At 35.5% G+C, this 27,778-nt stretch overlaps 1 protein-coding gene and 1 pseudogene across 6 annotated transcripts in view; both read left to right on the top strand.

Annotated features, from left to right (window-relative positions):
• The window catches only part of THSD7B (thrombospondin type 1 domain containing 7B), a 1,079,084-nt gene extending 1,061,148 nt beyond the window's left edge, over window positions 1-17,936 (top strand). For all 6 annotated transcript variants that reach the window (XM_036237409.1, XM_016145417.2, XM_016145415.2 and 3 more), the window contains 3 exons: window positions 1,188-1,380; window positions 5,164-5,251; window positions 15,728-17,936. In XM_036237409.1, the coding sequence (XP_036093302.1) occupies window positions 1,188-1,380; window positions 5,164-5,251; window positions 15,728-15,809 (363 nt within the window). In that variant the 3' untranslated portion in view covers window positions 15,810-17,936. The remainder of the gene's footprint in view (window positions 1-1,187; window positions 1,381-5,163; window positions 5,252-15,727) is intronic.
• On the top strand, window positions 16,081-27,560 carry LOC118613580 (annotated as a pseudogene).
• The last annotated feature ends 218 nt before the right edge of the window (window positions 27,561-27,778 follow it).

Genomic DNA, 27,778 nt, shown 5'->3' with positions numbered 1-27,778 from the left:
TATCCTTAGGTATAGGACTTCTTTTCAGCTAAACTTCATGCATTTCCCAGTGATAGTTCTGTAGTTTAGCTGTAATTTTGATAATGTGAGAGGAGGTTAGCATAGCCCTTGCCTACTTTGCCATTTTGACCAGAAGCCTATATTTAAGCAAAATAAAATCCTTCTCCCTTAATTCCCATCTACTACTGTTCAGGAATTAATGCAAAATTTATAATGTATTCTAATCAATGGCATCTGTGATGTGCAGTGCATATATAAAAATTTTAAAGTTATGTCATGGTTTTTAAATAGGTTTCTTCTCATAGGCATGTGCCTTTGGTGAACTCCTTTTTTCGGCTACTTGGGGTGCCCTCCTTGAGTGCAGAACCAAGCCTACAAGTGGAAAGGTAGTTCAGACTAGTTAGTGATCAATGGCAGAAGGTGAGAGAGGCATTCAGCAGCTTGGGCAGCAACAGAGCTCAAAGAGCACATTACTTAGATATGTACATACATATATACAATGGTATATTACTCAGCCATAAAAAACGAATGAAATCTTGCCATCTGCAACAATGTAGATGCGCCTAGAGGATACTGTGCTGAGTACAGTAAGTCAGACAAAGAAAGACATAATTTCAGTTATATGTGGACTCTGAAGAAAGAAACAGACAAAACAGAAACATAGATACAGAGAACATTTTGATGGTTGCCAGATAGGAGGGGGTTGAAGGGCTGCGTGAAAAAGGGGAAGGGATTAACAAGTATAAACTGGTAGTTTCAAGGGGATATAAACTATAGCATAAGGAATATCATCAATAATATTGTAGTAACTCTGGTGTCAGGTGGGTACTAGATTTATCTGGGTGATCGCTTCATTATTTATATAAATGTCTAATCACTATGTTGTACATCTGAAACTAATATTATGTCACTGTAATTGGAAAATAATATTAAAATTAGGTATGAGAGAGAAGAGGATATAGTTATTGACAAAGAATTGTGAACCACTAGGAAAAGCTGATGATTTATTTAAGGAGTTGATTTTGGAATTCAGAAAGATGAACTATTTATTGGATTTTCACCTCTTTGGCAAGTCTATTGCTGAAAAACCCTAAATTGCCATGACATATGCAAATATCAAGTGATTCTGACATTTTTTCATCTGCACAACTTACTGTATAACCATAAAAATATTTTTTATGCTATAGGGTGGAGTCTGTGGTTGTGAGAAGGGCTATACTGAAATAATGAGATCAAATGGTTTTCTGGATTACTGCATGAAAATACCTGGCTCAGAGGATAAAAAGGCTCATGTGAAAAACCTTTCAGGGAAAAACAGACCTATGAATTCAAAAATACATGATATTTTTAAAGGATGGTCTCTTCAACCCCTTGATCCAGGTACGTTTCAGTTATGAGTAAAAAAAAATGTAAATTTTCTCACTGGGAATTGGGTTTCATATTTTTTACCACTGTCCAGGACAAAGAATGGAGGGAAGGGAAAAAAAAAAACAAAAAACAGAATGAGGGAAGAGGCAATATAGTCTAAAGTTCCTCAAGTTTAAATGTAAAATGTTTTCATGGATGGATGAGGATCAGTCTGTCAACCCCCATCTAAGAGATGCTGAATTAGGTAACCAAAATAATAACCTTTAAAATATATAAATTTTAAATTCTCTCTGCAAATGTGTATGCTTTTAAATTAAAAGCAAAAATAGGAATATATTCTTGGCAGCATGCAGATACCTCAGGAAATGTCCAGGGACTCTGGTTTAAGAAACAGTAGTGAAATGATAGCATCAGTTTCAAGGAAGACAGACGTTGTAGACATCATGGCTCAGAATGTACCTGTTTGGAGACTGAGTATGATTTCCCAGATGAAGAAATTAATCTAGAAACACCTACCCTTCAGGATTATTGTGGGTACTAGCACAGTGTCAGACCTGTAGGCCTCAGGAATTGGTGGTTATTAAGGACAGTAATGAATTTTTTTTTTTTAAGTATTTACAGGTAATTCACTACTCAAGTCACTACCAGAGTCTTACTCTTAACTCATTTGAGTCAACAGTCATTGTCTCTGTGGCTGCAATTAAAGGATTACGTACCAAAGTTCTCTAGGCATCACTGAGGGTGGTTTTACTCAGAACTGGAGTAGGATGCTCTTCTAGATGGACTTGCACATTAAGCACTGTAGGAACAAGAATTAGATCTAGTTGAGGATTAAGCCAGGCTATAGCTTCATCTCCTGTATCTAGCAAATTCTGATATTTAAGAGCATCACCCAGAAAAACTCTAATTGTATTTTACAGAAAAGTTGCCTTAATTTTTATCAAGGTGACAGGTAGAATCTTAATAGCTTGGCTTCTGACCTGTCAATGCTGGATACAGGAGAAAATCCCTGGGTCACAAAGTAGAGTTGAATACCATATGGAGAAAGTAGCCTGGGCACAGTGATGGTGAACAGTCTCCAAGTTTGGAGCAAAGGTCTCAACGATTGGTTTACTTTTCCTGATAACATCCTTCATTGCCATGACTTTGGGAGAATGCTGAAACAGGGAGGGGATCTTGAGTGTTGAAATCAGAGAAGGCATTTAAAACTGAGTCAAGAGAGTAGGTTAAACAAATGATCTTACCTGCCTTTTCTCTTTCAAACTCCTTGAAATTACAGACTGATTTTTTAAAACATTAGCATAGAAGAACATATTTTGAAGAATTTCTGAAAAATTTAAAGTAGAGGGGACCCGATTTGCAGAAAAACGAGTAGAAATTAGCACCAAATTGGCACTGAAAAGAATTGCTAAAAAGGAAACTTTGGAGAAAGTTCAAGCTTAGAGTTAAGTGCACAGGTCAGAATTGGGTACTAATGTTCTTATTAATTAATTGAAATAAGCCTTTTATAACATTCTTTCCCTAAATTCTCCATGCCTTGCCCAGGAATGAATATTAGTTGCTTTCTGTGTACCTTGTGGTTCTGCGCTCATTATATTGCATGAATCATTTCGTTTTCTTGCAACCTAATGAGATGCTATCATTCCCATCTCTAAATGGGAATGATAGCATCTCATTAGGTTGCAAGAAAACGAAATGATTCATGCAATATAATGAGATGCTATCATTCCCATTAGAGATGAGTCTTAAACTGGCTATTCAAATTATTTTGACCAAGTTCACACCACCAATAAGTGATAGAAAAGTTTGAAGGGCAGGTCATGAAGCCTTTACATAGCACTTGTTTCTTCCCACTTTATAAAGTGGGCAGAAAATGAAAGCAAGATACTCTGCCTATCATACATACATCTTCTAAGAGCCAAAATGCTACTAATGACTGAGCAAAGTGGCATGAATAACAGGGCATGGAGAGGAAAGAGGCAAAACTTAGGCAAAATATACCCTAGGAACTTTCCTCCTGGACTCTAGGCCTCTCTAAACTGCTTGATGTTGTGCTTAAATGAAGCAAAAACCAGAGCGCAGCTCCAAAGGACCCCTAGCTCTTGTGGGAGAAACAAGATATACATATACTCTTTAACCAGATTTTAAGGATGGCCACAATATCTTAACTCACTTTTAATTCCCTTATATGTCTGGGCACACCATAAATGTTTAAAAATATCTTTTTCATGTTGTGACTAAGTTAGGAGTAGATTTAACTTTGAAGGACACATGATATGAAATGTAGGCAGGCCTACCTGCTGCCTGTGGACTCTGTTTCAGGAAGAGGATCAGGGTGAGGTTTCAGAGAGATGAGTCTTCACATCCACAAGGTTCCTTAACCTTTGGGGTTCTAATTAAAGCATATGTTATATCATGTGTGTAAATATACATGTGTGTGTATATGCATACATATACACATGTGCATATATACATGTATATAAGAGAATATATAATATTTAGTCTGAGAAGAGAGTTTATAACTTTGTTTTCATAATTACAGTGTAAACTGGAGCAACCTATAAGAGGGCATTTAGGCAATATAGATCATCATTGTGACCTAAAATTTCTCTTAGGAATTTATCATACAATATATACACATATGACATTCATTACATGATTACTTGTTATATAGAAAATGAGAGAAAACATGTCAATAAATAGAATGGATAAATAAAATATATTAAGAATGAAAAATAGACCTTTATGAACTAGAATAGAAATATTTACAACATATATTGTTAAGTAAAAAAAATAAAATCAAAGGGAGTGATATGCATCATTTGTCTTTTTTAAAAAAATGTATTTTGTACATACTCATGCTTGCATATACAGAAACTGAAATGATTCACAAGGACACTGGTAAGAGGAGTAGCTCCTGGCTAGGGAATTGAGAGAGGGTTACAGGAAGACTTATATTTCACTAGATAACTTTTTTATAGTTTAAAGTTTGACTTTATCCATTATGTTATAAAAAGTTACTCTTATTTAAATAACATACTTAAAGGTCATGGACCACATAGCTCACCACTGGGGTTTTAAAAGCATTGGGTCCTTCCAATAATTCATTCAACTCTATTAGGTGTAGGGGTAATATGATTAAAGGTGCATTCTCACTCAATTTAAAAACTCAGACTAGGAGATTTTATCATTAATGTTTCAAAGAAGTCAGAATCAAAGCTTTGTTGAAAGCTTTAAGACCTTAGAAAAGTATCATTACTTCATTGAAGCCTCATTCTAAAACCCGAATGAGGCTTGAAAGTGTCTTGTAAGCAAAAGGTATGATAGGTAGTCATAATATAATTGAATGTAATTTTGAGTTTATTACAAAGTGTTGTTTACAACAGATTTTGATTGTTTTTTCATCCTACGGAAGCCTTTAGAATAAAATGCTGACATGTGTTTTTTGGATATGCTGTTAATTACATTCACAAAGTATAATAAACCTTCTGTTTGTGTATATCTTTCAGAAAGGAACATGATTCCTTTGTCAGTCCAATTCTAAGTTTAGTTAACTGTCTGTTCACTTAAAATAGAGCAAAAAAATATCCTGCCAGTTGTTAGATTTTATGAAGTAATGGTTGCCAGTGTTTGTTTAGCATCATGAAAATTTTGATAGTTTATCTTACATTTTCACTTTTTACTTTTGATAGCTGTCACATTTGGGCATTTCCACTTATGCCTTATGTAAGTCTCAGAATTCAGATGAGAAATAAAGCTTTTAAATGCTAAGCTTGTTATTTTCTCTTTAAACAGATGGCCGAGTAAAAATTTGGGTTTATGGCGTTTCAGGTAGTGGTTTTCTTATCATGATTTTCCTAGTCTTTACTTCCTACCTTGTTTGGTAAGTACTAATTATAGTTTATATTCCATGTTTTTATTGGCAGTATATTATACTAAAAGAAAACATGTGAGGATCATTAGCCATTATAACAGGACCTTGAATCCACACATAATTACCAACAGTGTTAAATAATTGAAATGGGAAATCATTATCACGCTCATTTGAAATAACATTCTTTATTCTGATTTTCTAATAACATCAGAAATTGCAAGAGACAAATCATTAGTCAGGACTGTCCCATTATAGTATTAAATCTGCAGTTTTCAGTTTGGCATGTTTTTATTGGTATCTCCTGGCACCTCCAGGAGATACCACGGGTCCTAGCCTCAGAGAATCTCATTTAATTAGTCTTGCCTGTGACCAGGTTGTATGGATATTTAAAAGTGCCCCCAAGCAATTCTAATATGTAGCCAATGCTGAGAACCATCACTCTAGATAATTCTAGTTCTTAAATGACCTATTTTAACCAGTTAAAGTGACCAGTTGGTTCGAATATGTTAGCACATTTTAACTACAGCCAAGTGTTTATCTGTACCAGTTGTGGGAGAATGTCAATTCCAATAATCCCATATTTTAAGTGAGTAGTTTGGAAAATTTATTCTCAGAAAAGTATGACTAGTTTGTTGTATAGAATATATTATTGTTGAGCTGTTCTTGAAACCGGAGAGAAGGAAATGCCTTTGGATATTTTCATGTGTATTGAGAATATTTTATTGGCTTCCTAAGCATAAACTTTAAAGGATTTTTTTTTTTTTTGTATTTTCATGAGATCAAAGTGTTAGTTTACTTTTTCCTCCAAGTCAAGATATTTATATTCATCTTTCCCATTGACTACTTCCTTGAAAATTTTTACCCATTTTAATCTAGATCCAAATCCAGCTTTTCTATATATTTCATCTCAAATTCTGTTTCTAGGGCTACACAGGTTCTTAAATTTTTACCCTTGGTCCATGAAAGTTAGTGAAGAAAATAAGATGACTTTAATTTTTTCTGCCATCTATAGTGATTGATAGAAACTGAATCTCTAGAAATTGGATTTTTATCCAACTTAGGATGATAGTAAAAACCCTTTCGGTTAGTTATTCATCATTTAATCAAATGATTTAACCATTTTTTCATATTTGAATTGATAAGTTTTTAAGTATTGCCTAGATTGTGTTTTAATGAACAACTGTGAAGGTCAAAGCCTTATATGAGGTTCAGAGTGATAAGAAGCATTTACCACCAGAAAAATATTAGAAAAAGAAGAGAAAGTATGATTGCAACAAAGTATATGAAGGTTTGACAGATGAGAAACTGCTCTCCAAGCAAAGGACTAAATACAATGTGAGATAATCTATTATTCTTTAAAAGCCTGGATGTGTTCTAGTTGTTAATAGCCACTTCCCCAAATCCAGATTCTATGGCTCCCTCTTCTCTCGAATATCTAAGAGATCTAAAATTAATGGTAATGCTCAAATTTTGCCTTTTTACATTTCTCGATTCCCTCCAACTTAAAGTTATGTTAACCTTATTCCGTTCTTTCAATGATAAGTATTTATTAAGGCTCTTTCAGCATGACTATACTCTCTGGTGATTAATTAGGTACCTCACTGAATTCTAGTAAGAAACAATTTTCTAAATAAGTTTAATATAAAAAAAAAAATGGAATTTCCACTCTCTTTCCAGTGGCCAAATAACATAAATATATGTACATTATTTCTTAATCTATTTTTTCATCCTCAATGCCTAATCTTATAATCCCTCTTTGGGAAGTAACAATAGCTCCACATTTGGACCATCACAAATGCTCCCTTCTCCAGTCTGTAGCCAGGTTAGTTTTCCTAAAATTTAGCCAGGTATCAGCCCCTCTCCTACTCAGACACCAGCAATGGCTTCTCATTGACAGCAAAATGAAAGTTGTGTTCTGGCTGCCTAGCCAGTCAACTAAAGTCTTCCACAGTTAGAGCTCAAACAACTCTTTCAACCTCATCTTCTCTTTCTTTATGCCCTAGACACTCTGGTGGATTGTATAGTCCCAGATGTACTTAAGTCCTCATTTTATCATTGAAGAAAATTTAAAAACACAAGATAAAATAGTAAATAGTATTTTGATAAAACAGTAAATTTCCTAATTTAATTTAACTGTAGTGCTTAGTTATACATTCACATCAATAATCCTTTTATAAAATACTCATTTTGTCTAATTTCATAAATTTTATTCGAAGTTTACATGTATCTTTCGGATCACTCTCACTGCTATAGTCTCCCCTTCCAGTCAAGTTTATCATATTTCCATCCCAACTGTTTGAAAGATAGCACTTTTTTCAGCCTGTTTGTACTGCTGTTTTATCCTAAGACCCAAGTACCTATTCACATATATTAGGGAAAATGGCCATTTTATGTGTATTGTGTGTGTGTATATAATCCCTATTTTTTTTTAATAAAAAAACTTTGCATTGTAAAGGCAGTTCCTCATACTATGAAACATTTATAGGGGTTGAATATAAAGCTACAAGCTCTTTCTGAAAGATAATTATTTTTAGCAGTAACCTTATTCAGGGCAAATAACGTGGTACCTTCTAATTCCGCAAGGAGGCTTCTGCTTCCATGATTTACCTCTTATATCCCATTCATCTAAAATTAATTTTTCCTCACAAGATATTGGCATTCCACCAGTTCTTCCCAGTAAAACTCAAATGCCAACATTTTCCTTTCAAACAATCTAGAATAACTTGCCCATCCCTCCTCCCTTATGACATTTATTCCACATTGGTATTGTAGTTATTTGTATAAATATTATCCTTCTTTACCAAACCCCGAGGACTCTGTGGGAAGAAGGGGAAGAGGTGTAATGGCTATATTTTATTGATATTTTTCATAGCACAAGTCTGATAAATATGTATTGAAGAACTGAATAAGTAGATGAATAAATGAGTAGATAAGTAAAGCAAAAATGTATTGCCCATGATTTTTAGAGACAGGTCAGGAAAAAAGTAATGGTTCATGATAATCTAATGAAGTGTTGCTATTGTCCTCATTTTAAAGAAAGAGTAGGTGGTCCTCAGGAAAGTTAAATACCTTATCTGAGGTCATTGGCCTAGTAAAATCAGTTCCAGGTTTGCCTAATCCCATAGTGCATGCTCTTTCCATCAGCCTTCCAGTCCTCTTTAGAATGCAGTGTCTTCTGGTTTCATATTTAGAGGCTCCATGTTTCCCAAGTTAATTAAGCTATAGAACTAGGAACAGATCTGATATCAGAACACATACTACTTACCTTTACCTATGAGCTACCTCAAGAATCCAAATAGATACTATCACAGCATCTACCTCTATTAAATAACCTGCAGAAGAGTTAGAGACAGTTTTGGAGGTTTTTTATTTTCTCCTCCAAAAGGCTTAGGACAAGAGAATTGCTATAATATGCCAGGTCTTAGGGATAGATTTTCCATGAAAGCAATTTATAATAAAATTTGGAAATGCTTTTGAGAAAATATAGAAAAATAACCTGAAGGAACTTTCATTCAGATACTACTCTGTACATCTGTCATTACTGTTTGAAGTTTTTGAAATATTACTGATGTCCCAATTTCTCTGGCAATAAAGATCCATGAGGCGTTTTAGTGGGGCCAACCATTGGGTAAGCTTGTAATCTAGACATAGTGCCAGGAAGTTACTCAATGACATCCATTCTGTTTTGCTCAGCAAACTCCGTAAATGGGCTGTTATTCAGTCCAAGTTTGAGAGTGATGCCCCCACTTCCAGAGGGTCAGCCCTCAGGAGTAACTACCTAAACAAAAGAGTTTCTGGCTTTCATCAAACTACTTAATCCCCACTGCCCTGATAAAACCTTGTGGCTTGAATTCAACAATGCTAAGAAATGCTAGCAGCTTGCTTTTCAGTTCATAATGAGCTCACTTTACTAGCTTAATGTGTTTACCCTTCACAAAGATGCAAATGATTATGAAAAAGGTCACTTTAAAATGTGTCAGTCAGTGATCTCTCACACCCAAGTTTGCATGATGGATTAGAGAATGACAGGTGGTAGCTTCTGTGTCAGGCATTTGTGGGTCCTGATTTACTCCTTTTATGATACCAGAATTGAGGGGAAATATGCTTAAAAATAAAACTTATTGAGGAAAAAAATGAATTCCAGTAAGGAAGAAAGGTAGGGAGCAGGAGCCTCTAAAGGCAAGTGCCCTGAGGAATTCTAGTCAATATGACAGAGTAGGTAAATTCTGTGCTTGCATCCTCCAAAAACCAAATCAAAATTACAACTAAGTTATAGAACAAACATCACTGAGAACCATCTGAAGACCAACTGAACAGACATAACTGAGGATATAAAAAAGCCGCCACATTGAGACTGAGACTGATAGGGTGGACAGAGACACAGAACAGACTAGCCTCACATCCACAGTGTGACAATTAAGAATTTGGCTGTGAAGATTCCTCTGAGGAGCAAGGGGTCCCAGGCCTATCTCAAACTCCACAGCCCTGGTGCTCCAGTACAGGGGACGGAAATCCCCATAACAACTGCCTGTGAAAACCAGTAAAGTTTATGTCCAAGAAAGACAGTGGGCTGCTAGAGACCTAGGTGCTACAAGTCTTAAAGGGCCTGAACCCAGACTCATTTGCTCACAAATTCAATCACTCTGAGCTCTAGCACAGGGGTAGTGGCTTGAAAAACATCAGGAACATATGAGGAGGAAATGAATTACCAGCTTCAGGCCAGCTTTTTCTGGGGACAGAAGGACCGGCAGATGGCATTGTTCCTTTATTGAGCCTTCCCACAACCCACCTGGCAGGCAAATGTAGGCACCAATTCTGAACTCGCCATTAACTGGTTAACATAGTTTTCCCCTACCTGGTGAGATTCTTCCCCACTACTTATCAGGCCCAAACCTCTTTCAGCAACTATTCCTCAAGACCTGCTAGATTTGGCTAGTGCTTGGACTTTCCTAAAATCTCTCAAAGATCCACAAACCCCAAATAAGCAGCAGCTAGCCTCAGTGTGCTCTGGACAGTAGTGGCTGCCAGCCTCAGTTAGTAGCATAGCATCACCTGGTACCTCTAAGCCTAGCACAGGTAGCAACCAACCAGAGATCACTTTGTAGCTCCTACCAGGTGGTGCCAAGAATGGACACAGGCAGTGGTTGACCTTGGCCTTACCAGGGCCCCTCCTAAGAGGTCTCAGAACCAACACACCTAATGTCCGGCTTTAGACCACAAAGACACACTCAGAGAGGAGACTTGGCAGGCACCAGAGCCTTGCTAAAGTGAATCCAGCTCCATGGTCATCCTCACACAACAAATTGTCACGGCCAGTCCTCACAGCTAGTCATTTTAAGGGTCGATCACGCCTCAACTACAAAAGGAGAACAACAATCCCATAGCACCCAACTCAAGACCAGGGAGACTGAACCACTAGGCCCATCAGGACATCTACTACATAAGGCCACTATCCCAAGATAAGGAAACATAGCATATCTACATAATACATAGAAACAAACACAGAAAGGCAGCCAAAAGGAAGAAACAACGAAATACCCCAAATGAAAGAACAGAACACAACTACAAGGAAAAAAAAAAAAAGCTAAATAAAAAAATGGAGACGAGCAATTTACCAGATACAGAATTAAAAACACTTGTTAAAGTTGTTTAATGAACTTAAGAGTAGATGAACTCAGAACTTCAAGAAAGGGATAGAAATCATTAAAAAAAAACATAGATGAAGAATATAATAATTGAAATGGAGAATACAGTAGAGGAAATTAACATCAAATTAGATGAATCAGAAGATCAAATATGGTGGCTCATTGGATAAAAAGCAAAAGCCATAGGTAGACCGCCTATAAGAGAGCCACTACAGACTGAAAGGGTTGGAAAAAGATATTTTGTGCAAATATAAATGAAAAAAAAAATGCTGGTGTAGTAATACTATGATATCAAACAAAACAGACTTTACAACAAAGGATATATCAAGAGACAAAGAAGGACATTTCATAATAATAAAGGATCAAAGAAAAGGATGTGGCTCTTATAAACATCTACACACCTAATGTAGGAGCGCCTAAATATATAAAGCAAATATTGACATAAAGGGACAGATACACGGTAATATGGGACTTTAACATCCTATTGACATCAATGGATAGATCACCCAGGCAGAAAATCGGCAAGGAAAGAGCGGCCTTAAATATCACATTAGATAAGATATACTTATTTTATATTTTTAGGACATTTCACCACAAAGCAACAAAATATATATCCATTTCAAGTGCATATGGAACATTTTCCACAATAGACTACCTGTAAGCCACAAAACAAGTAATTATATGCAAACAGATTGGGCAACTGGAAGAAATTATACATTACTAGGAACATACAATGAGCCAAGGAATGGAAAAAGATATTTCATGCAAATGGAAACATTTTTTAAAAGCTGGGTTAGCAATACTTTGATAAAAATTAAAAATAAAAACAGACTTTAAAACAAGAGCTAAATCAAGAGACAGACATTTCATAATGATAAAGGGATCCAACAAAAGGATATGACTCCTGTAAACATCTTCACACCCAATGTAGGACTGAATCAGGAAGAAATAGCAAATCTGAACAACCAATAATTGATATTAAAATTGAATAATAATAATAAAACTCCCAGAAGAAAAAATCCTGGACCAGATGTCTTCATCTGATGAATTTCACAAAAAACAAACAAACAAACAAACAAAAAACAAGAATTAATACTTATCCCTCTCAAACTATTCCAAAGAACTGAAGAGGAAGGAAGGCTCCCTAGCTCATTATGAGGCCAGAACAACCTTGATACCAAAACCAAACAAAGACATTACAAAAATAATTATAGGCCATTATCCCTGGTGAACATGGACACAGAAGTCCTCAACAAATTAGCAAACCTAATTCAGCAATACATTAAAAAGATCATAAACCATAAGCAATGCAAGATTGGTTCAATTCTCAAATCTACTAACATAATAAATCAACAAACAGGTGCTGGAGAGGATGTGGAGAAAAGGGAACCTTCTTGCCCTGTTGGTCGACTTGTTAGTTGGTGTAGCCACTATGGAAAACAGTATGGAGGCTCCTTAAAAAATTAAAAATAGATATACCATATGACTCAGCAATTCTACTTCTGAGTATTTATCTAAAGAAATACAAAACACTGACTCAAAAAGATATATGCATTTCTGTGTTCATTGAAGTATTGTTTACAATAGCTAAGTTACAGAAGCAAACTAAGTGTCCACCAATAAATGATTAAAGTAGTAGTGGTCCATATATACAATGGAATGTTACTCAGCCATAAAAAAAAAAAAAAATACAATATTGCCATTTGTAACATGGGTAGACCTAGAAGGTAATCTGCTGTGCTAAGTGAAATAAGACAAAGAAAGACAGATACCATATTATTTCACTTATATGTAGAATCTAGAAAAACAAAAAAATATACAAACAAAAGAGAAACAATTTCAGATACACAAAACAAATTGATGGTTGCCAGATGGCTCGGAGTAGGGAGAGTGGATGAAAACAGTGAAGGGATCAAGAAGTGCAAATTGGCAGTTACAACAATAGTCATGGGGATAAGAAGTACAAGTGAGGGAATATGGTCAATAATATTGTAATAATTACATATGATGTCAGATGGGTACTAGGCTTACTGGAGTGATTGTTTCACAAGTTATATAAATGCCTAATCACTATGTTGTACACCTAAAACTAATATAAAATTATATGTCAACTATAATTTAAAAAAGAAAAAAAGTCTCCTGGGTGCTGGCTTTGCAGAGGGCAGGGCTGCCCCTCAGCTTCTCCTCAGGTTTCTTTGTTGTAAAGCCACAACTGCCCAGCAAAGTACCACCTTATTCAATGGTTGCCAACATTTGAGAGATTTTAAGCTCCATATAAGTTTTCAGATCTCACACATTCATAGTTGTGATTTTATGTCAACTGAGATGTTACACAATATGAAAAAATTCATAAAACGAGGTCTTCATCACAGTGATCCCCAGTACATACCATAGCCCACAAAAACCCAAGGCTTATCTATTAAGAGCCCTGTTTTTCCAGAGGTGTACAGAATGTTCAGAATTCCATACATGTAAAAATATCTGTGTAATACTGAGAAATTTCCAGGCCCAGCTCACAGATGCTGGCCCATATTTCCTGGGAAGGAAATCTTGGTGTAAAGATCCAACAATTTCTATCCCTACCCCTACTCCCCAGAACTCACTCCTCTCATTTGTTTGCCTAATGACCCTTAGAAAATGCCAGCTAAGAGTGGAATGACAAAACTCTTTGGAAGGAAGCACATGTTTTTTCAGTCTCTCTTCCCCTGCTCCCCCCAAAAAAGGTAACTGGGAGAGGGGACCCCTAATGTCATTCTAGATGAACCGCAAGGTATTCTTTAACACTAAGATAATCTCCACTAGCATCACCACCACCATGGTGGATATACCACTTCTAAGTTGTCCTGAACTCTTATTCACACGTTTTCTTAGTACCTTTAATAAATACTGCAGATTAGACCAATCAGGAACCCATTTCAAGCTTAGTCCTTTCTTCATGCTACAGCCTGAGCCCAGCAATATGATTATAGCCACTGGAATGTATGTATATGTTAATATAAAGTTAAATGGAATATTATTCAGCTAATTATGTAATAAATTTTGGAGTAGTGGAAAAGACCTTGGAAGCAGGAAATTGGAGGCTGGGGATCCCTTTGCAGAGGATTCTCAAGCAGAGGATTCTACTTCTCAAATTCTCTTGTTGGAAGCTGTTTGCCTGCAGCACCCAGCACTCAGCAAGTCAGCCATTGAGCACCCACTGCCTGCAGGTGCTGATGAGAGGCACTGATAGGATCTGATTCCTTTTAATAGTTTATTTTCTAATGATTTTTAATTTTTCTCTTTAGCTTCTATGATTTGCTTCAAAAATTAAAGCTAAAAAAAAATAGTTTTCTCTTTAAATTAGAACGTAAGCATTTTAAACTAGGACATTCTACCTGCAACTTTTATCAAACATCTTTTTTTTTTTAATTGTGGTAGAATTCATATAACATAAAATTCTCCAATGTAGCCATTAAATGAAAAAGCCAGATACAAAAGTCCACATATGGTATGATTTCATTTATGTGAAACTTCCACAACAAACAAATCCATAGTGGCAGAAAGTTGATAAGTGGTCGCTGGGCGGGTGGGGCAGGGACTGGGAGAGATGGCTTAATTGGTATAGAGTTTCCCTTTGGGGTGATGAAAATGGTCTTGAACTAGATAGGGGTGATGGTTACACAACATGGTGAATGTACAAATTGTCATTGAATTGTGCACATTAAAATGTTTGTTTTTAATTTAAATTCAGAGTATAAAACTTTACGTGAACAGACAAGAAAGTTGTCTCTATCAAGCGCCTAAGTAATACATGTGTAGAGAGATAATGTGTGAAGAGGTTAAAGGCATAGATGGGTCTAGGTGTTGGACTTGCTTAGAATCTAGGTTCTGCCACTCACTTGGTAACTTGGAGAGTAAATAACCTCTCATCCCTCTGTAAAGTAGCAATCATTCCAGTCCCTCTCTCTCAGGGTTATTCTGGGATTGAGATATTTTATGTAGAGTGCTTAGAGGGCTGGACACTTACTATTCATTTAATAGATGTTACTGTAAAATACATACTATAGACATTTAGAGGGAGGGAAGGAGATGGGTCCCTGCTAGCTGAGCTCTGAAGGCATGGCAAAGCAAAAACTTTGAAGAGGAAGGGAATTATTATAGTGGGGCAGTGTGTGGCAAAATTCAAACTATAAATATTTGTAGATGTAAGTTGAGATTCACTTACAATAAGAATCAGAGTAGGGCAGGTTGTTTTGCCCCAGATCTGGGGCATCGCTGTGTGAATTGGAATTAGTATTCGATTTTAGCTTCTTTCTGTGTGAGAAAGAATAGCAACCCTCCCTTACCCGGCAAAGTTTTTGGCTTCAAGTAAAACAGAGGAGGTGAGAATGGCTTTGCATGATGCAGAATCAATGAAATTTTCCTGAAAAACTCTGGTGATTTGGCAGCTAAATGTCAAGTTTCAGGCCAGAGCAGAAGTATGTTTACTTAGAAACAAGACCAGAGTAAGGGAGTCTGGCTGCTCCAGCAGCTAATAATGTTAAACATCTGTGATGTGAAAGTTGCAGTAGCTCAGGAATTATGAATAACAAATGTTCACATTAATGTATATAAACAAGAAAGGAAAGTATCCTATGCCAAGCTCATTGCGACCACTAAACCATTTTTTAAGATTTCAAAAACATGATAGTTTCTTCTGAAAATGGTGTTGAAAATATAAGTATCCAAAAAAGAAACCCATAAGTCCAGAGAAAGTAACCTTTTGTCATTTAACTGCTTGAATTTCTAAATCTTGCTATTGTGTTGGCAGATGAAAGAGAGCCCTGTGAACTCTATCTCAGGAATTCTTTTCCCTTTGCAGCAAGAAGCCAAAACCACATCAAAGCACACCTCCCCAACAGAAGCCTCTGACCTTAGCCTATGATGGAGACTTAGACATGTAACCTGAAAAAGAAATCCAAATGTAGACATCAACTGCCTTAACTGCTTTCTCTTTTGTAGTTCTCAGACTTCTCAGTTTTTTGAGGAATCTCACGGTGTGATATATTAGGCAGAACACCAGTATCGCAAAAGTAATATTGCCTCAACTTCATTTGGAAATGGAGTCAAGGATTATTTGGTCTGCCATTTTGCTTTCTAGTTCTTTGTTGGTGTGAGTGTTTAATTTTTTGATTTTCACAAGGCAACTGAAAACTTTTATCTTCCTGTTTGGAAATGGGAAGAAGAAAACATGATGGAATTCCCACAGACTTGAGTAAACTTTATCTTCAGCAGCATGATGACAATCCAGAGGAAAGTCCAATCAAGACATTTACTGTAAATGATGAGTCCCACACTGCATTGTTACGCACTATATTAGTGCAAGTCTTTATTGTTCCCATACTTCAACACTGAGTTTTCTAGAGTTTACATTAGTTCAAAGACTTTCAAATTGGATTGACTATTTTCATGAACACTGAGAGAATGGGTTACCATTTCAGAAATTCTCTGAGTTTTTACCTTTAAATATTGTATTTTGTTTTGTAGCCAGGGGATGATGGCACTTCATGGATTGCATCTATTGAAAAAAAAAAAAATGGAGTGTGCATAATTGCTAGACTAAATGAAAGCAAGGTGATTTCTGAATGAATTGTGTACTGAATGTTAGAATGCACAAATGAAATAGGTGGTTACATTGGAGAATGAGGTATAGATTATTTGATTACTTATACTGCATTTTAACAAAAACAGCAATCTAGATATAGAATTAATCATGCACAGTTGTAATTCAGTTTGATGACAAACTCTTCTATTGTAATTCAATTTTCTTATCTGAATATTTATAAATTCTTTTTCTGAATTTAATTATCTGACCTCAATTAATATACATCAAAGGTTGATCTTGTTTGTAGCAAGTCTTGCTTTTATAAGGTTTCAATGATATCTAAAACAACACATTAAAAAAGCTGAAACCATTTTATGAAGATGATTGTTTGTAACCGTAGATGTTGAAAGTAAGAAGGTGCCATCTTGTGGTATTGACTTGTATTTATAACAAATAAAGTGCTCAAGAGACTGAGAAGTTGGTTGTTCTAGATTTATTCGCTTCTGAAATGCCCTTGCTTTGACAAAAACAGTTTTAATAATAGCTTCCCTGTGTCACTGTTTTAGAGGTTGACAGCTGAAATCACTGACAAGGAAAAGGAATCTCACTTCACCTTCTCAACACTATCAAGTATACTGTGAAATAGAGCCAACTAGAATTACACAGGGTAACTTTTAAAGAATATTTAAAGTTCAGTTGATATTAGAACAAACCACCATAAAAGGGCAAATGCTGATATGTAAATGACTTGAGAGACCTCAGAAAATGGAAATGTTAGGAATGTAATACAATGAGCAAGATAGAAAATGTTTGTATTTGTACTATAGCTTTGTTAACCATTTAACACTAACTGATTTTGTCCGATGGCATCGCGATTTTAAGAGAAAGAGTAAATGAAAAGATAATAGCTTCTGTCAGTAGTGTCATCAAGGAAACAACTCCTAGAGTTGCCTTTTATTAGTTCACTTAGCTAAAGCTTCAGGAGTCTTCATAGTAGTTCAAGAGATTCTGCTTTGGAGATCAAAACCTGACTGATCGTGCCCTTTCCCACCTATGTGATACATACTGTACAAGGACCACAAACTATCTGTGCCTCAGTTGTTGGACCCACAAAATGAAAATAATAAAATTATTTTCCTCTTAAAGTAAACAATAAATGTAAAATTGGGTTCCAGTTCAAGAAGGCAAAGTAAAAGGATTTGAACTCACCTCATTCCACAGACACACAAACTATACAGCTACATATGAAACAATTCTCTCTGAAAGAAAACCAAAAACTAGCTGATAACTCCTACACACTAGGCAAATGAGGGGAAATAAAAAAACAGTAAAAGAGACTGGGACACACTCTCACCATAAACTGTACACCCAGTATGGTAACCCATAATTGGGAGGGAACTAATAACCCTCAGCTATTCCCTGAGGAGCAAATGGTTTGATCATCATATATGGCAACCCAACTTTTAAGACCTACACCTGAAAGATGATCCCCCTGCCAAAAAAAAAAAAAAAAGAAAAGAAAAAAAAGCAAGCCAAAGGGGCTTATATCAAAAGACCTACCAGGCTATAGCAAACTGAAAACAGTGTTTAATGGGCACAAACGGACTCACCATGACTAACCCCTGGGCACAGCTCAGAGGTGGCAGACAGAAAACCCAGCTTTTCAATGTAAGAGGCTTATTAGTTTATCTTCAGAGCTGCAGCCTGAAGGTCAGGCTTCTAATTAAACACACAGCTAGAGGCCTGTCTGTAATCCTCACCAGAGACCAGGGATGCTGGTGGGTACCATCTTTGGCTCTCCCTCTGCCCCACCGTAGTCACCAGTATTCCCAAGTAAGGAGCTTGCGCACAGAGCAATCTGATTTTTGTGGCTGACACATAGAAAAAATACCCTTGATAGCTTAGCTCTGGTGAACAGAGGGGCTTGTGTTCACGGGTTCAGTGGGACAGTACCAAACAAACAGTTCTTAATGGATGTCAGTCTACCACTCAGTGCAGAGGGAGCAGACATCTCCTAGTCTTCCCCTGAAAGAGGCCTAACGATATACCTTAAAAACTGCTGCCTGAGGATCTAGCTTTTAATTAGCCTAAATCTAGGTGATATTTAGAGGCTACTCACTATGGGGAACACAAAAAGACCCTGACACACTTTCAACTACTGGGAGCCACTAAGTACAGAGTAAGCTGCTGTGTGCTTAGGAAAATCACAAAGGTATGTGCAGATAACCAGGATCTAAGGTAGCGTAGAAAAAAAAAAAAAATCATCTCCTACACAAAGCCACTCCTTCAAGACGGGGAGAGGTGGCTTTTTAATATATAGACACCAAGACAGAGAGTTCAAAAAAAAAATAAAAAAATAAGAAACAAAGGAATATGTTCCAAATGAAAAAATAAAGTAAAACCTAATTAAAAATACTTTAACAAAACATAGATAAGTGACTTACCTGATAAAGAGTTCAAATTAACAGTCATGAAAATGCTTACTGAGGCCAGGAGAATGGTGCATAAACAAAGTGAGAATTTCAACAAAGAAATAGAAAATATAAGAAAGTACCACACAAATCATAGAGCTAAAGAATATAATAACTGCACAGAACTTTAGAAGGCATTCAAACTGAAGTTGTTATCAACTTAAAATCAACTGTTATAAGTTGTTTTATATAAACCTCATGGTAATACAAAATGAAAAACTCTATTGTAGATATACAAAAGATAAAGAGAAAAAAAATCTAAATATACTACTATAGAAAACCATCAAATCACAATGGAAGAGAACCAGAGGAAAAGGAATAAAGAAATTACAAAGCAGCTAGAAAACTATTAACAAAATGGTGACAAGTTCATACCTATCAGTAATTACTTTAAATGTAAATGAACTAAATATAATTAAAAAATGGGGGGAAAAAACAAGACGCAAACATATCCTGCCAAAATACACTCAGTTAAGATACAAGGACTCACAGAGACTGAAAATGAAGATTTGGAAAAAGATACTTCATGCAAATGGAAATCAAAGAAAATCAAGTGTAGCTATACTTATACTTACATCAGACAAATGGGCATTAGGACGATGACTATAATAAGAAACAAAGGTTTTATGTAAAGATAAAGGGGCCATCCAACAAGAGGATATAACATTTATAAATATTTATGCACCCAACAGGAGCATCTAAATATATAAAGTAAATATTAACAGACCTAAAAGTATAAATAGATAGAATTATAATAATAGGGACTTTTATACTTCACTTACAGATGGATAGATTATCCAGACAGAAAATCAATAAGGAAACATCGGCCTTAAATGCCATGCTTGACCAAATGTACTTGAGACATACTCAGAACCTGCCATCCAGAAGCAGCAGAATACACATCATTCTCAAGTGCACATGGAACATTCTCTAAGATAAATCACATGTTAGGCCACAAATTGAGCCTCAGTAAATTAAAGACTGAAATCATATCAAGTATCTTTCCTAACCACAGGGGTATGAAACCAGAAATCGATTACAAAAATAAAACTAGGGAAAACAAAGACATGGAGACCAAAGAACATGTTACTAAACAACCAGGGGGTCAGTGAAGAGATGTTAGACAAATGAAAACGGAAATAAAACTTTCCAAAATCTATGGGATGTGGTAAAAGTGGTTCAAAAAGGGAAGTGCACAGTGATACCCACCAACCTCAAGGAACAAGAAAAGTCCAAAAAAGAAAAAATCTAATTTTACAACTAAATGGACCAGAAAAAATAAGAACAAACAAAATGCAAAAGGAAGAAAATAATAAAGATCAGAGTAGAGGTAAACAAAGTGGAAACTAAAAGAAAAGAAATGATCAATGAAACTAAGAGCTCATTCTTTAGAAAGATAAATTTGATAAAACTTTAGCCCAACTCAAGAAAAAAAAGAGAGGGAGAAAGAGCCCAAATAAATAAAATGATAAATGAAAGAGGAGAGATTACAACCAGCATCATGAAAATACAAAGGATCTTAAAAACGATACTAAAAATTATGCCCCAACGAATTGCACAAGGACCAAGGTGAGGATAATTTTCACATTCTTGGGTTGGTCCAAGAACAAATCAGCCCAAACTGAGATGCATCAATTTCTTCATCAAGCAGTATGAAATGGTTTTTCATTTATACCTCCTTATGACTGGAGTAAATTTACCAGGAGTCTCCTTAATAAATGGCTTCTATCCCATGTCTACCATAGAGCAACCTCATCACTGTCATGCCATAAGTGAGAATTGTGGAAAGCAGAACATGCTACTCAAATACTTAATTAAGAAAACCCTGTCTCAATTCATTGGTAGATACTGGGCACCTGGGAATATTTAGCCACAGTCTAGGAATTATACACACACATACCTACACACACCAAAAAGAAAACCTTCCTAAGAGTGTCACTTTGTCTCTCTTGATTATTCTCCAAGAAAAATCAACAAATTAAAATACTTCAACAGTGTTGAACAACAAAATTGTGTAACTCAAAGGTTCCCAGACTTCCTTGGTTTACAGGACTCTTCTCAGTAATTTTTCCATGAGCTCAAGAGGCCAAAAGCAATATCTAACCTTTCTGTTTATAAAGTAGTTAGACTCAAATGACTTAATAATTTATGCTCGACTTCGTAACATTCAAAAACCAATACATATAAAATAATTTTTAAAATTTTATGTAACTATAATTACATACTGAGCGGATTTCTGCTCTTGGAGCATCTTAAACCTTGGAATCAGATTAGCTGCTGCCACCCTCATTTTCTATTCCATATTGATTTTCATTCCCCATTCATTTTGATCACAACGATCAATGAAAACTCAGCTTCAAAAAGATGTGACATCAAAAAATGTAGTACAAGGTAATGTTGAAATATAAACTACCTCAAACTAGTAGTTCACATCATATCTGGCAGATGCTGCATTTTGCTGTGTTTTTCTCATATATTTAATATCTGGTGAATGCAATCCCAAAGAGACCTTTGATATACAGCAAATCAGAATTTTGTTTCTGGAGGGCCATGAGTACATCAGGGTTTTAGATACTCATGCCTGTTTTCCACAAGCTTGTTTGTCATTTCTTGGATGAATAACCACTTGAGCCTCATATTTTGTTGTTTTTGTTCCTAAAAATATAGCTTCAATTTATTTCTCAAAGCTCCAAATATCTATCAAACACTATTGATTTGCTGCATATTTAAAAGCACAAGGAGAGCAGTCAAAGGACTTGTGTGTAACACTCACACCTAGTAAATATGTTCTGTACAGATATTTCTATAGAGGGTTTCTTAAAATGGAGTAGTCGGTACTTCCCATCAAGTTCTCTGTTACCAGATCTTTTTACCCAAACATCTCTCATTAACATCTATTTAACGTAATCATATTTATGTATTACAAAATAGTAAACAGAACATGCATCTTGAGTTGCAGATAGGAGACAGCATAAGTTACAGAAAATCAAAAGAATGGAAGTGAAAAATGGAGAGCAATCTTAAGTTTCTGATTATTACATTGTTAGTCGAAAGGATCTAAAGCCATTGCCATAAAAAGCAATTTATGAAATGCCTGTTTCTGACTATAAAATTGTCTAAGTATGTATGTATGTGTGTGTGTGTATACACACACACACATATACACATTTGTATATGCATGTGTGTACATGCACCTGTATATATTTGTGTGTGTGTATTTGTAAGCACTTCCTCAAGGAATCCAAGTTTAAAACCAACAGGAGGAGATCCAAAACCACTCAAGTTAATGTATTATAGCTCACTACATTAGGCAAGAAATAAATTATCCTTTTTACAGATAAGGCTATGTACTTTAAAGGATGATTACATCGGTAAGGTGTAATGACTTCACTAGAATAGACCTGCAACTACTTAAGGGATTAGTCTTTTAACCAACACAGGCTATGACCTGCATTCTTAGCCTAACCAATGTTAAGAATGGCCACATACCGCATTGCAAACCAGGATTTCCACACAGATTTATTTCTAATGTCAGGCATTGACCTGTGGCTATGCACCACACAGGGTCACTGAAGAATCCTAAGAGTTATCATTTCAATTCTTTCATTTTTAAGAAGATAATCCCTCTTAATGGCTCTGCACTATATCTTCCTTGGACAGAAGAACAGGGTGAGGCAAGAAGGCAAATCACCTCACAGGGACTGGAGAAGATACCTATACAGTTTAAGGAGCTGTCTATATGGGGAGGGAGGGAGACAAACACACAGAGGGTAAATAACTAATGAAGAATTTCAAGTTCTCCTCTTTGTGTACTTGATACAAAAGAAAACAAACAAACAAACAAACAAACATAAAACCATTATTCACAGCCCTCAAGGAGGTTGCAGGGAATTGCCCAGCTCCATAGAGCAAATTCAGGAACAGTTGCACAATGAGGGTTGCCATTTTCAGTCCTGTCTATGTGAAGGATGATTGCTAATGGAGTTGCACAATGCCATAGCCCTGACGGTCTTCATAGCTTGCTTAATAAATTAGAATAATTGCCTCTAATTTTAGAATTTTCTATGAGAAATGTATTACATTTTATATTTTAAATGAAAAGTAAAAATATTTTACACTGAAGCTAGAGCACCAAATAAATGGGAAATAAGCAAAAAATGGGTGCTATATATTTATTTTTACCCAAAAAACTACATTTTGAATTTGTCAGCTTTTCTTCTGAATTGACACCACACCAGCATCTCGCCTCATCCTAAGATGCAAAAAAGTTGAAAAATTTTTAAAGTACCTAACCATAATCCTCAATTCTGTAGCTTTCTAGATTTCCCTAAAAGACTCACCTTCTAATAAATTTACAGAAACACTAAATACATGCATGGCTCAAATATTTGGAGTGTTTTCTTCATTATCATTGATCAATCAGACTTTAGGCATTATGCATCACTCCCAATTCCCCCAACAAAATGAGTAAACTTATAAAGTTTAAATTTATAATAATAAATATAAGAATTATATAGTACAATTGTTATGTTAAAATATAATTATATAATAATTATAGATATTAAAAAATCGCAGGTCAACATTAGTCACTTTTAAGGACACGAAATATTTATATAACTCTGTAAGAACATACTCTTTTGGTTTTTTAAAAATGGCAAATTTGTGCCTCTTTTTAAACAAGTTTAAGACTTTGATTGCAAATAATTCATAGAAATCCTAGCAGGTGTACGTATAGGCAAGACACATGGTACTGGATTTATTTGAATTCAATTCAAATACAGAATTAGTTTTCCGTTCTGACAGTTCTCTGAAGTATACATTATAGCTTGGTTTAGTTAAACCACTTATGACACTTGAGGCTCTGAAATGCTTATATCCTGCATCCAGCCGCCAAGTGTGCTGATTTTGTTTCTTTTGTAAAACAACTTTCGATCCCTTTTATGCAGAAAACTAAGATGAGCATTTATTTGTAATGATGTATATATTAATTAAAGCATACTGGGAGCTGGTGATCAAATATATGTATTTTAAGGAAGATATTCAGTCATTTAAAATTCAGGAGCAACAGGTCAGGATGGTGTATTGCTAGATGCTGTAAGTCACCTAGTATAATGTATTTAAAATTTAAAGAAAGTCATGCTTTTAAAAATAAATTGGGATATTTTAATATAACAGAAATGTGGTTTTCATCAAATATTGTCAGGTTGATGGTCACCAAGACCCTATAATTGCGTCACCTGATTTTCTTCATAGCTATGTTCATCCCATGGTTGACGTGTTTACATTACCATAAAAGATGTTTTGCCATTTGAGGTGAAAATTATCATTGGGCTCTTTCATCATTCTGTACACTAGTGTACCACAAGCTTACAGCTCAAGAGACAAAACTCAGTGTGTCTCAATTGCTGCTATATTTTCATGTTAGCCTGATACACATAGCAAATGATGACTATCCCATAAAGGCAATGCATCAAAACTCATCTGGGCTTCAAGCAGTCATCCCAGAACATTCCTACTTCCTCACTAGCTTCTAATTTTTCTTTAATCTGGTCATTAATCCAGTTCCCAAATTGTGAGGGATTTTTCATTTATTGTTCATTCTGGTTCTGGTGTTGTTATCTGTCCCCCAGAAAGCCATCAAGCTTTCTTAGTTGAACTGCTTGTCAACTCTCTCCCTTTAAGACCAGCCTGATCTTGCTTGCTCTTCTACAACTAGCACCAAGTCAGCCCATTCAAGTCTTTCTTTGAAGAGTAAGATTTTTGATTAATATGTATGTTTTCATGCATAGATAACATGTATGACCATAATTATAATTCCGAAGATAATATATCACATACAGTTGGGATTTTTTTTTTTTTTTTTTGGAAAAAGTAAGATAGAAGATCAACAAAGCCAAAGGTTGTTTGTTTGTTTGTTTGATACTGTAAAACAGATAATCTTCTGGAAAGACTGATCAAGCAAAAAAGAGAAAAGTTACAAATAAAGACTATCTAGAATAAAAAAAGATATATTGCATGGCATAGCATGTGAAAAGCAATAGGAATAACATGGCCAACTTCTTAGAAATTTAGGTTTACATAGAATTTTCTGAAAAAATAAAACAAAAAGAAATTGAAAACTGGAACAGATTTTTTAATATTTAGGAAATACAACTGATAACTAAATATCTTTCTACATAATACTGGCAGATGGTTTTGCTAGTAAATTCTAACATTCAAAAAGTAATTCCAAATACTGATCACAAACATTTATATGGAATTATAGAAGAGGTAACACTTTCCAACGCACTTAACAAGACCAGCATATCACTGATAACAAGACTACATGAGTTATGAAATCATAAGCCAATCTCACTAATAAATGCAATTCTAAAGAAAACATTAACAAATTTAATCCAGCAAAGTACATCATGACTATTTGGAGATACATCCAAGAATATAAGATTAATTATCTAACGATAAGCCAAAGTAATGAAGCACATTGATATATTATAGCAAGAAACTCCCATGATCATCTCAATAAATATTGAAAGATAATTTGATAAAAATAATTGATGATAAAAGTCTTAAAAGAATGGAAGAAAAATACTAACTTGATATAGTAGTTAGCCTCCAAATGGCCCTAATGATCCTTACCTCCTGGTATTCATGTGCTTATGCAATTCCCTCTCACACTGTATTGGGCTGATCTGTGTACCCAATATTATGAAGATAATAGTGCATAATTTTGAACACTATTATAAAACATTTTGGCATCTGCCTTGTTGTCTTTTGGATTGTTCACTCTAAGAGAAGTCAGCTACCATGCTGCAAGAGCATGCAAGCAACTTTGAAGAGATATGAAGCCTCCATCCAATTAACGTCAACTTGCCAGCCATATGAGTCAGCCATTTTGGAAGTTAATACTCCAACTCCAATCTTTCAGATGACTACAAACTTGATGGATATATTAACAAAAACTTATTACATCCCTGGCTGACATTTGAATACAACTTCATGAGAGACTCCAAGCTAGAATCATACCTCTAAGGTGCTCTCAGGTTCATTATTCATAGATAATATACGTTTATTGTTGTTTTGAGTTGCTAGTTTTTAAAGTAACTTGTTATGCAACAAAGGTAGCTAAGATACCTGATAAAATGTTTTTATAAAAAGTTATAGAACTCAATGTAAAATAATAAAATATTAAAATATTTGTGTTAAAAAAATAAAACAAGGAATCCTGATATCACCATTTCTTTTCAATATGTTATATTAAGAAGGTCTAACCAGCTCCTACAGGGTCTACTGGTTTGAGAGGAGCCTGTCCTTTCCCTACCATGATGTGTGCTCATTCAGATATCAAAATACTCCAAAATAGGGGTCATCTGGCAAAAATGTCACTTTGACTGCTGTGCTCAAGGCTCCCATTTGAACAGCTATTGTGAACTTTGTTCCCACCAACTTGTGCGGAAATGAAAGCCGTTGCTCTTGGTAAATTGGCAGATCATCAAACCAATGCTGAGTTCTGGGTACTGGCAGAACTGTGGCTTGAATTCCCAAAGTTCAAGATGGTGGTTACTCACAGTTCCAGACAGGGTATTTTTAGAAATATGTGTTGTGGGGGCCACACGTTTTCACCAACCAGAATATGGTGCTGTGAGTAAACATGTACAGTGAACACTACAATGACAATAAGCCATCTGCTCTGCCCTGACTGCCTTGGCCTTACCAGTACTGGTCATGTCTAAAGGTCATTGTATTGAGGAAGTTCCTGAACCTCTTTTTGTGGTTGAAGATAAAGTTGCAAACTATGAGAAGACCAAGGAGGCTCTCTTGCTTCTTAAGAAACTTAAAGCTTGATGATATCAACAACGTCTGTACCTTTCAGTGAATGAGAGCTAGTAATAGCAAAATCAGAAGCCATCACTATATCCAATATAGGGGACTATGCATTCTCTATAATGAAGACAACAGTATCATCAAAGCTTTTAGAACCATCCTTGCAATTACTCTGCTTAATATAAGCAAGCTGAACACTTTGAACTTTGCTCCCGGTTGGCATATGGGACATTACTGCATTTGGACTGGAAGAGCCCTCCACAAAGCAGATAATCTGTTTGGAACTTGGCATAAATTTTCCTTTCTCATAGTAACTAAAATCTTCCCACACACAAGTTGCTCAATTCAGACCTTAGAATATTGAAAAGCCTAGGGATTTAAAGAGCCCTCTGAACACCACCTGAGAAGATTAATTGCAGAGTCCTAAAGAAAAATCCATTGAAAAAACTGAGGATCATGTCGAAGTTAAACCCACATTCAAAGACCATGTGCTGGAGCACCATTGTTCACCAAGTCAACAGTTGCTAACTCCAGATGGATAAGGCAACAAAATCACTTGAATCCAAATCAAATGAGAAGGGAGTTTCAGGCAAGAAGGCTATTGGGACTAAGAATCAGAAGTCTTTGACAGGAGTAAAGGCTGTAGCTATCAGGAAACCAGCAGCTAAAAAGAAGCCAGCAGGAAAAAAAACCTACCAAAAAGGAAAAAAGGCCTGCTGCATAAACTTAAATTTTATTCCATAAAGATCAAATCATGTAGGACAGTTTATTTTGAACAAGTACTTCATCAACAAGGCAGTGAAGTGAGAAACAAACAAAAGGATGGGGGCAGGTTATAGAGATTGTAATAGGGAAAAAAAAAACCTATTTACAAATGAAAAGTTGTCTCAATAGATAATGCAAAATAATTTATGAACCTAAAATTAATGAGAATTTAGTAAGTTAGGTAGGAAATTAAAATATTGATGTCCACTGCGATTCTTTAGAAATGTAATAAAAAGATATCATTTGAAATCTCCCAAAATCACTAGGAATA

The sequence above is a fragment of the Rousettus aegyptiacus genome, unplaced genomic scaffold, assembly GCF_014176215.1.
Source record: "Rousettus aegyptiacus isolate mRouAeg1 unplaced genomic scaffold, mRouAeg1.p scaffold_m13_p_2, whole genome shotgun sequence".
In the NCBI taxonomy this organism is placed as follows: domain Eukaryota; kingdom Metazoa; phylum Chordata; class Mammalia; order Chiroptera; family Pteropodidae; genus Rousettus; species Rousettus aegyptiacus.
Note: the sequence above shows the minus strand (reverse complement) of the source record. Positions and strands in the feature narration are given on the sequence as shown.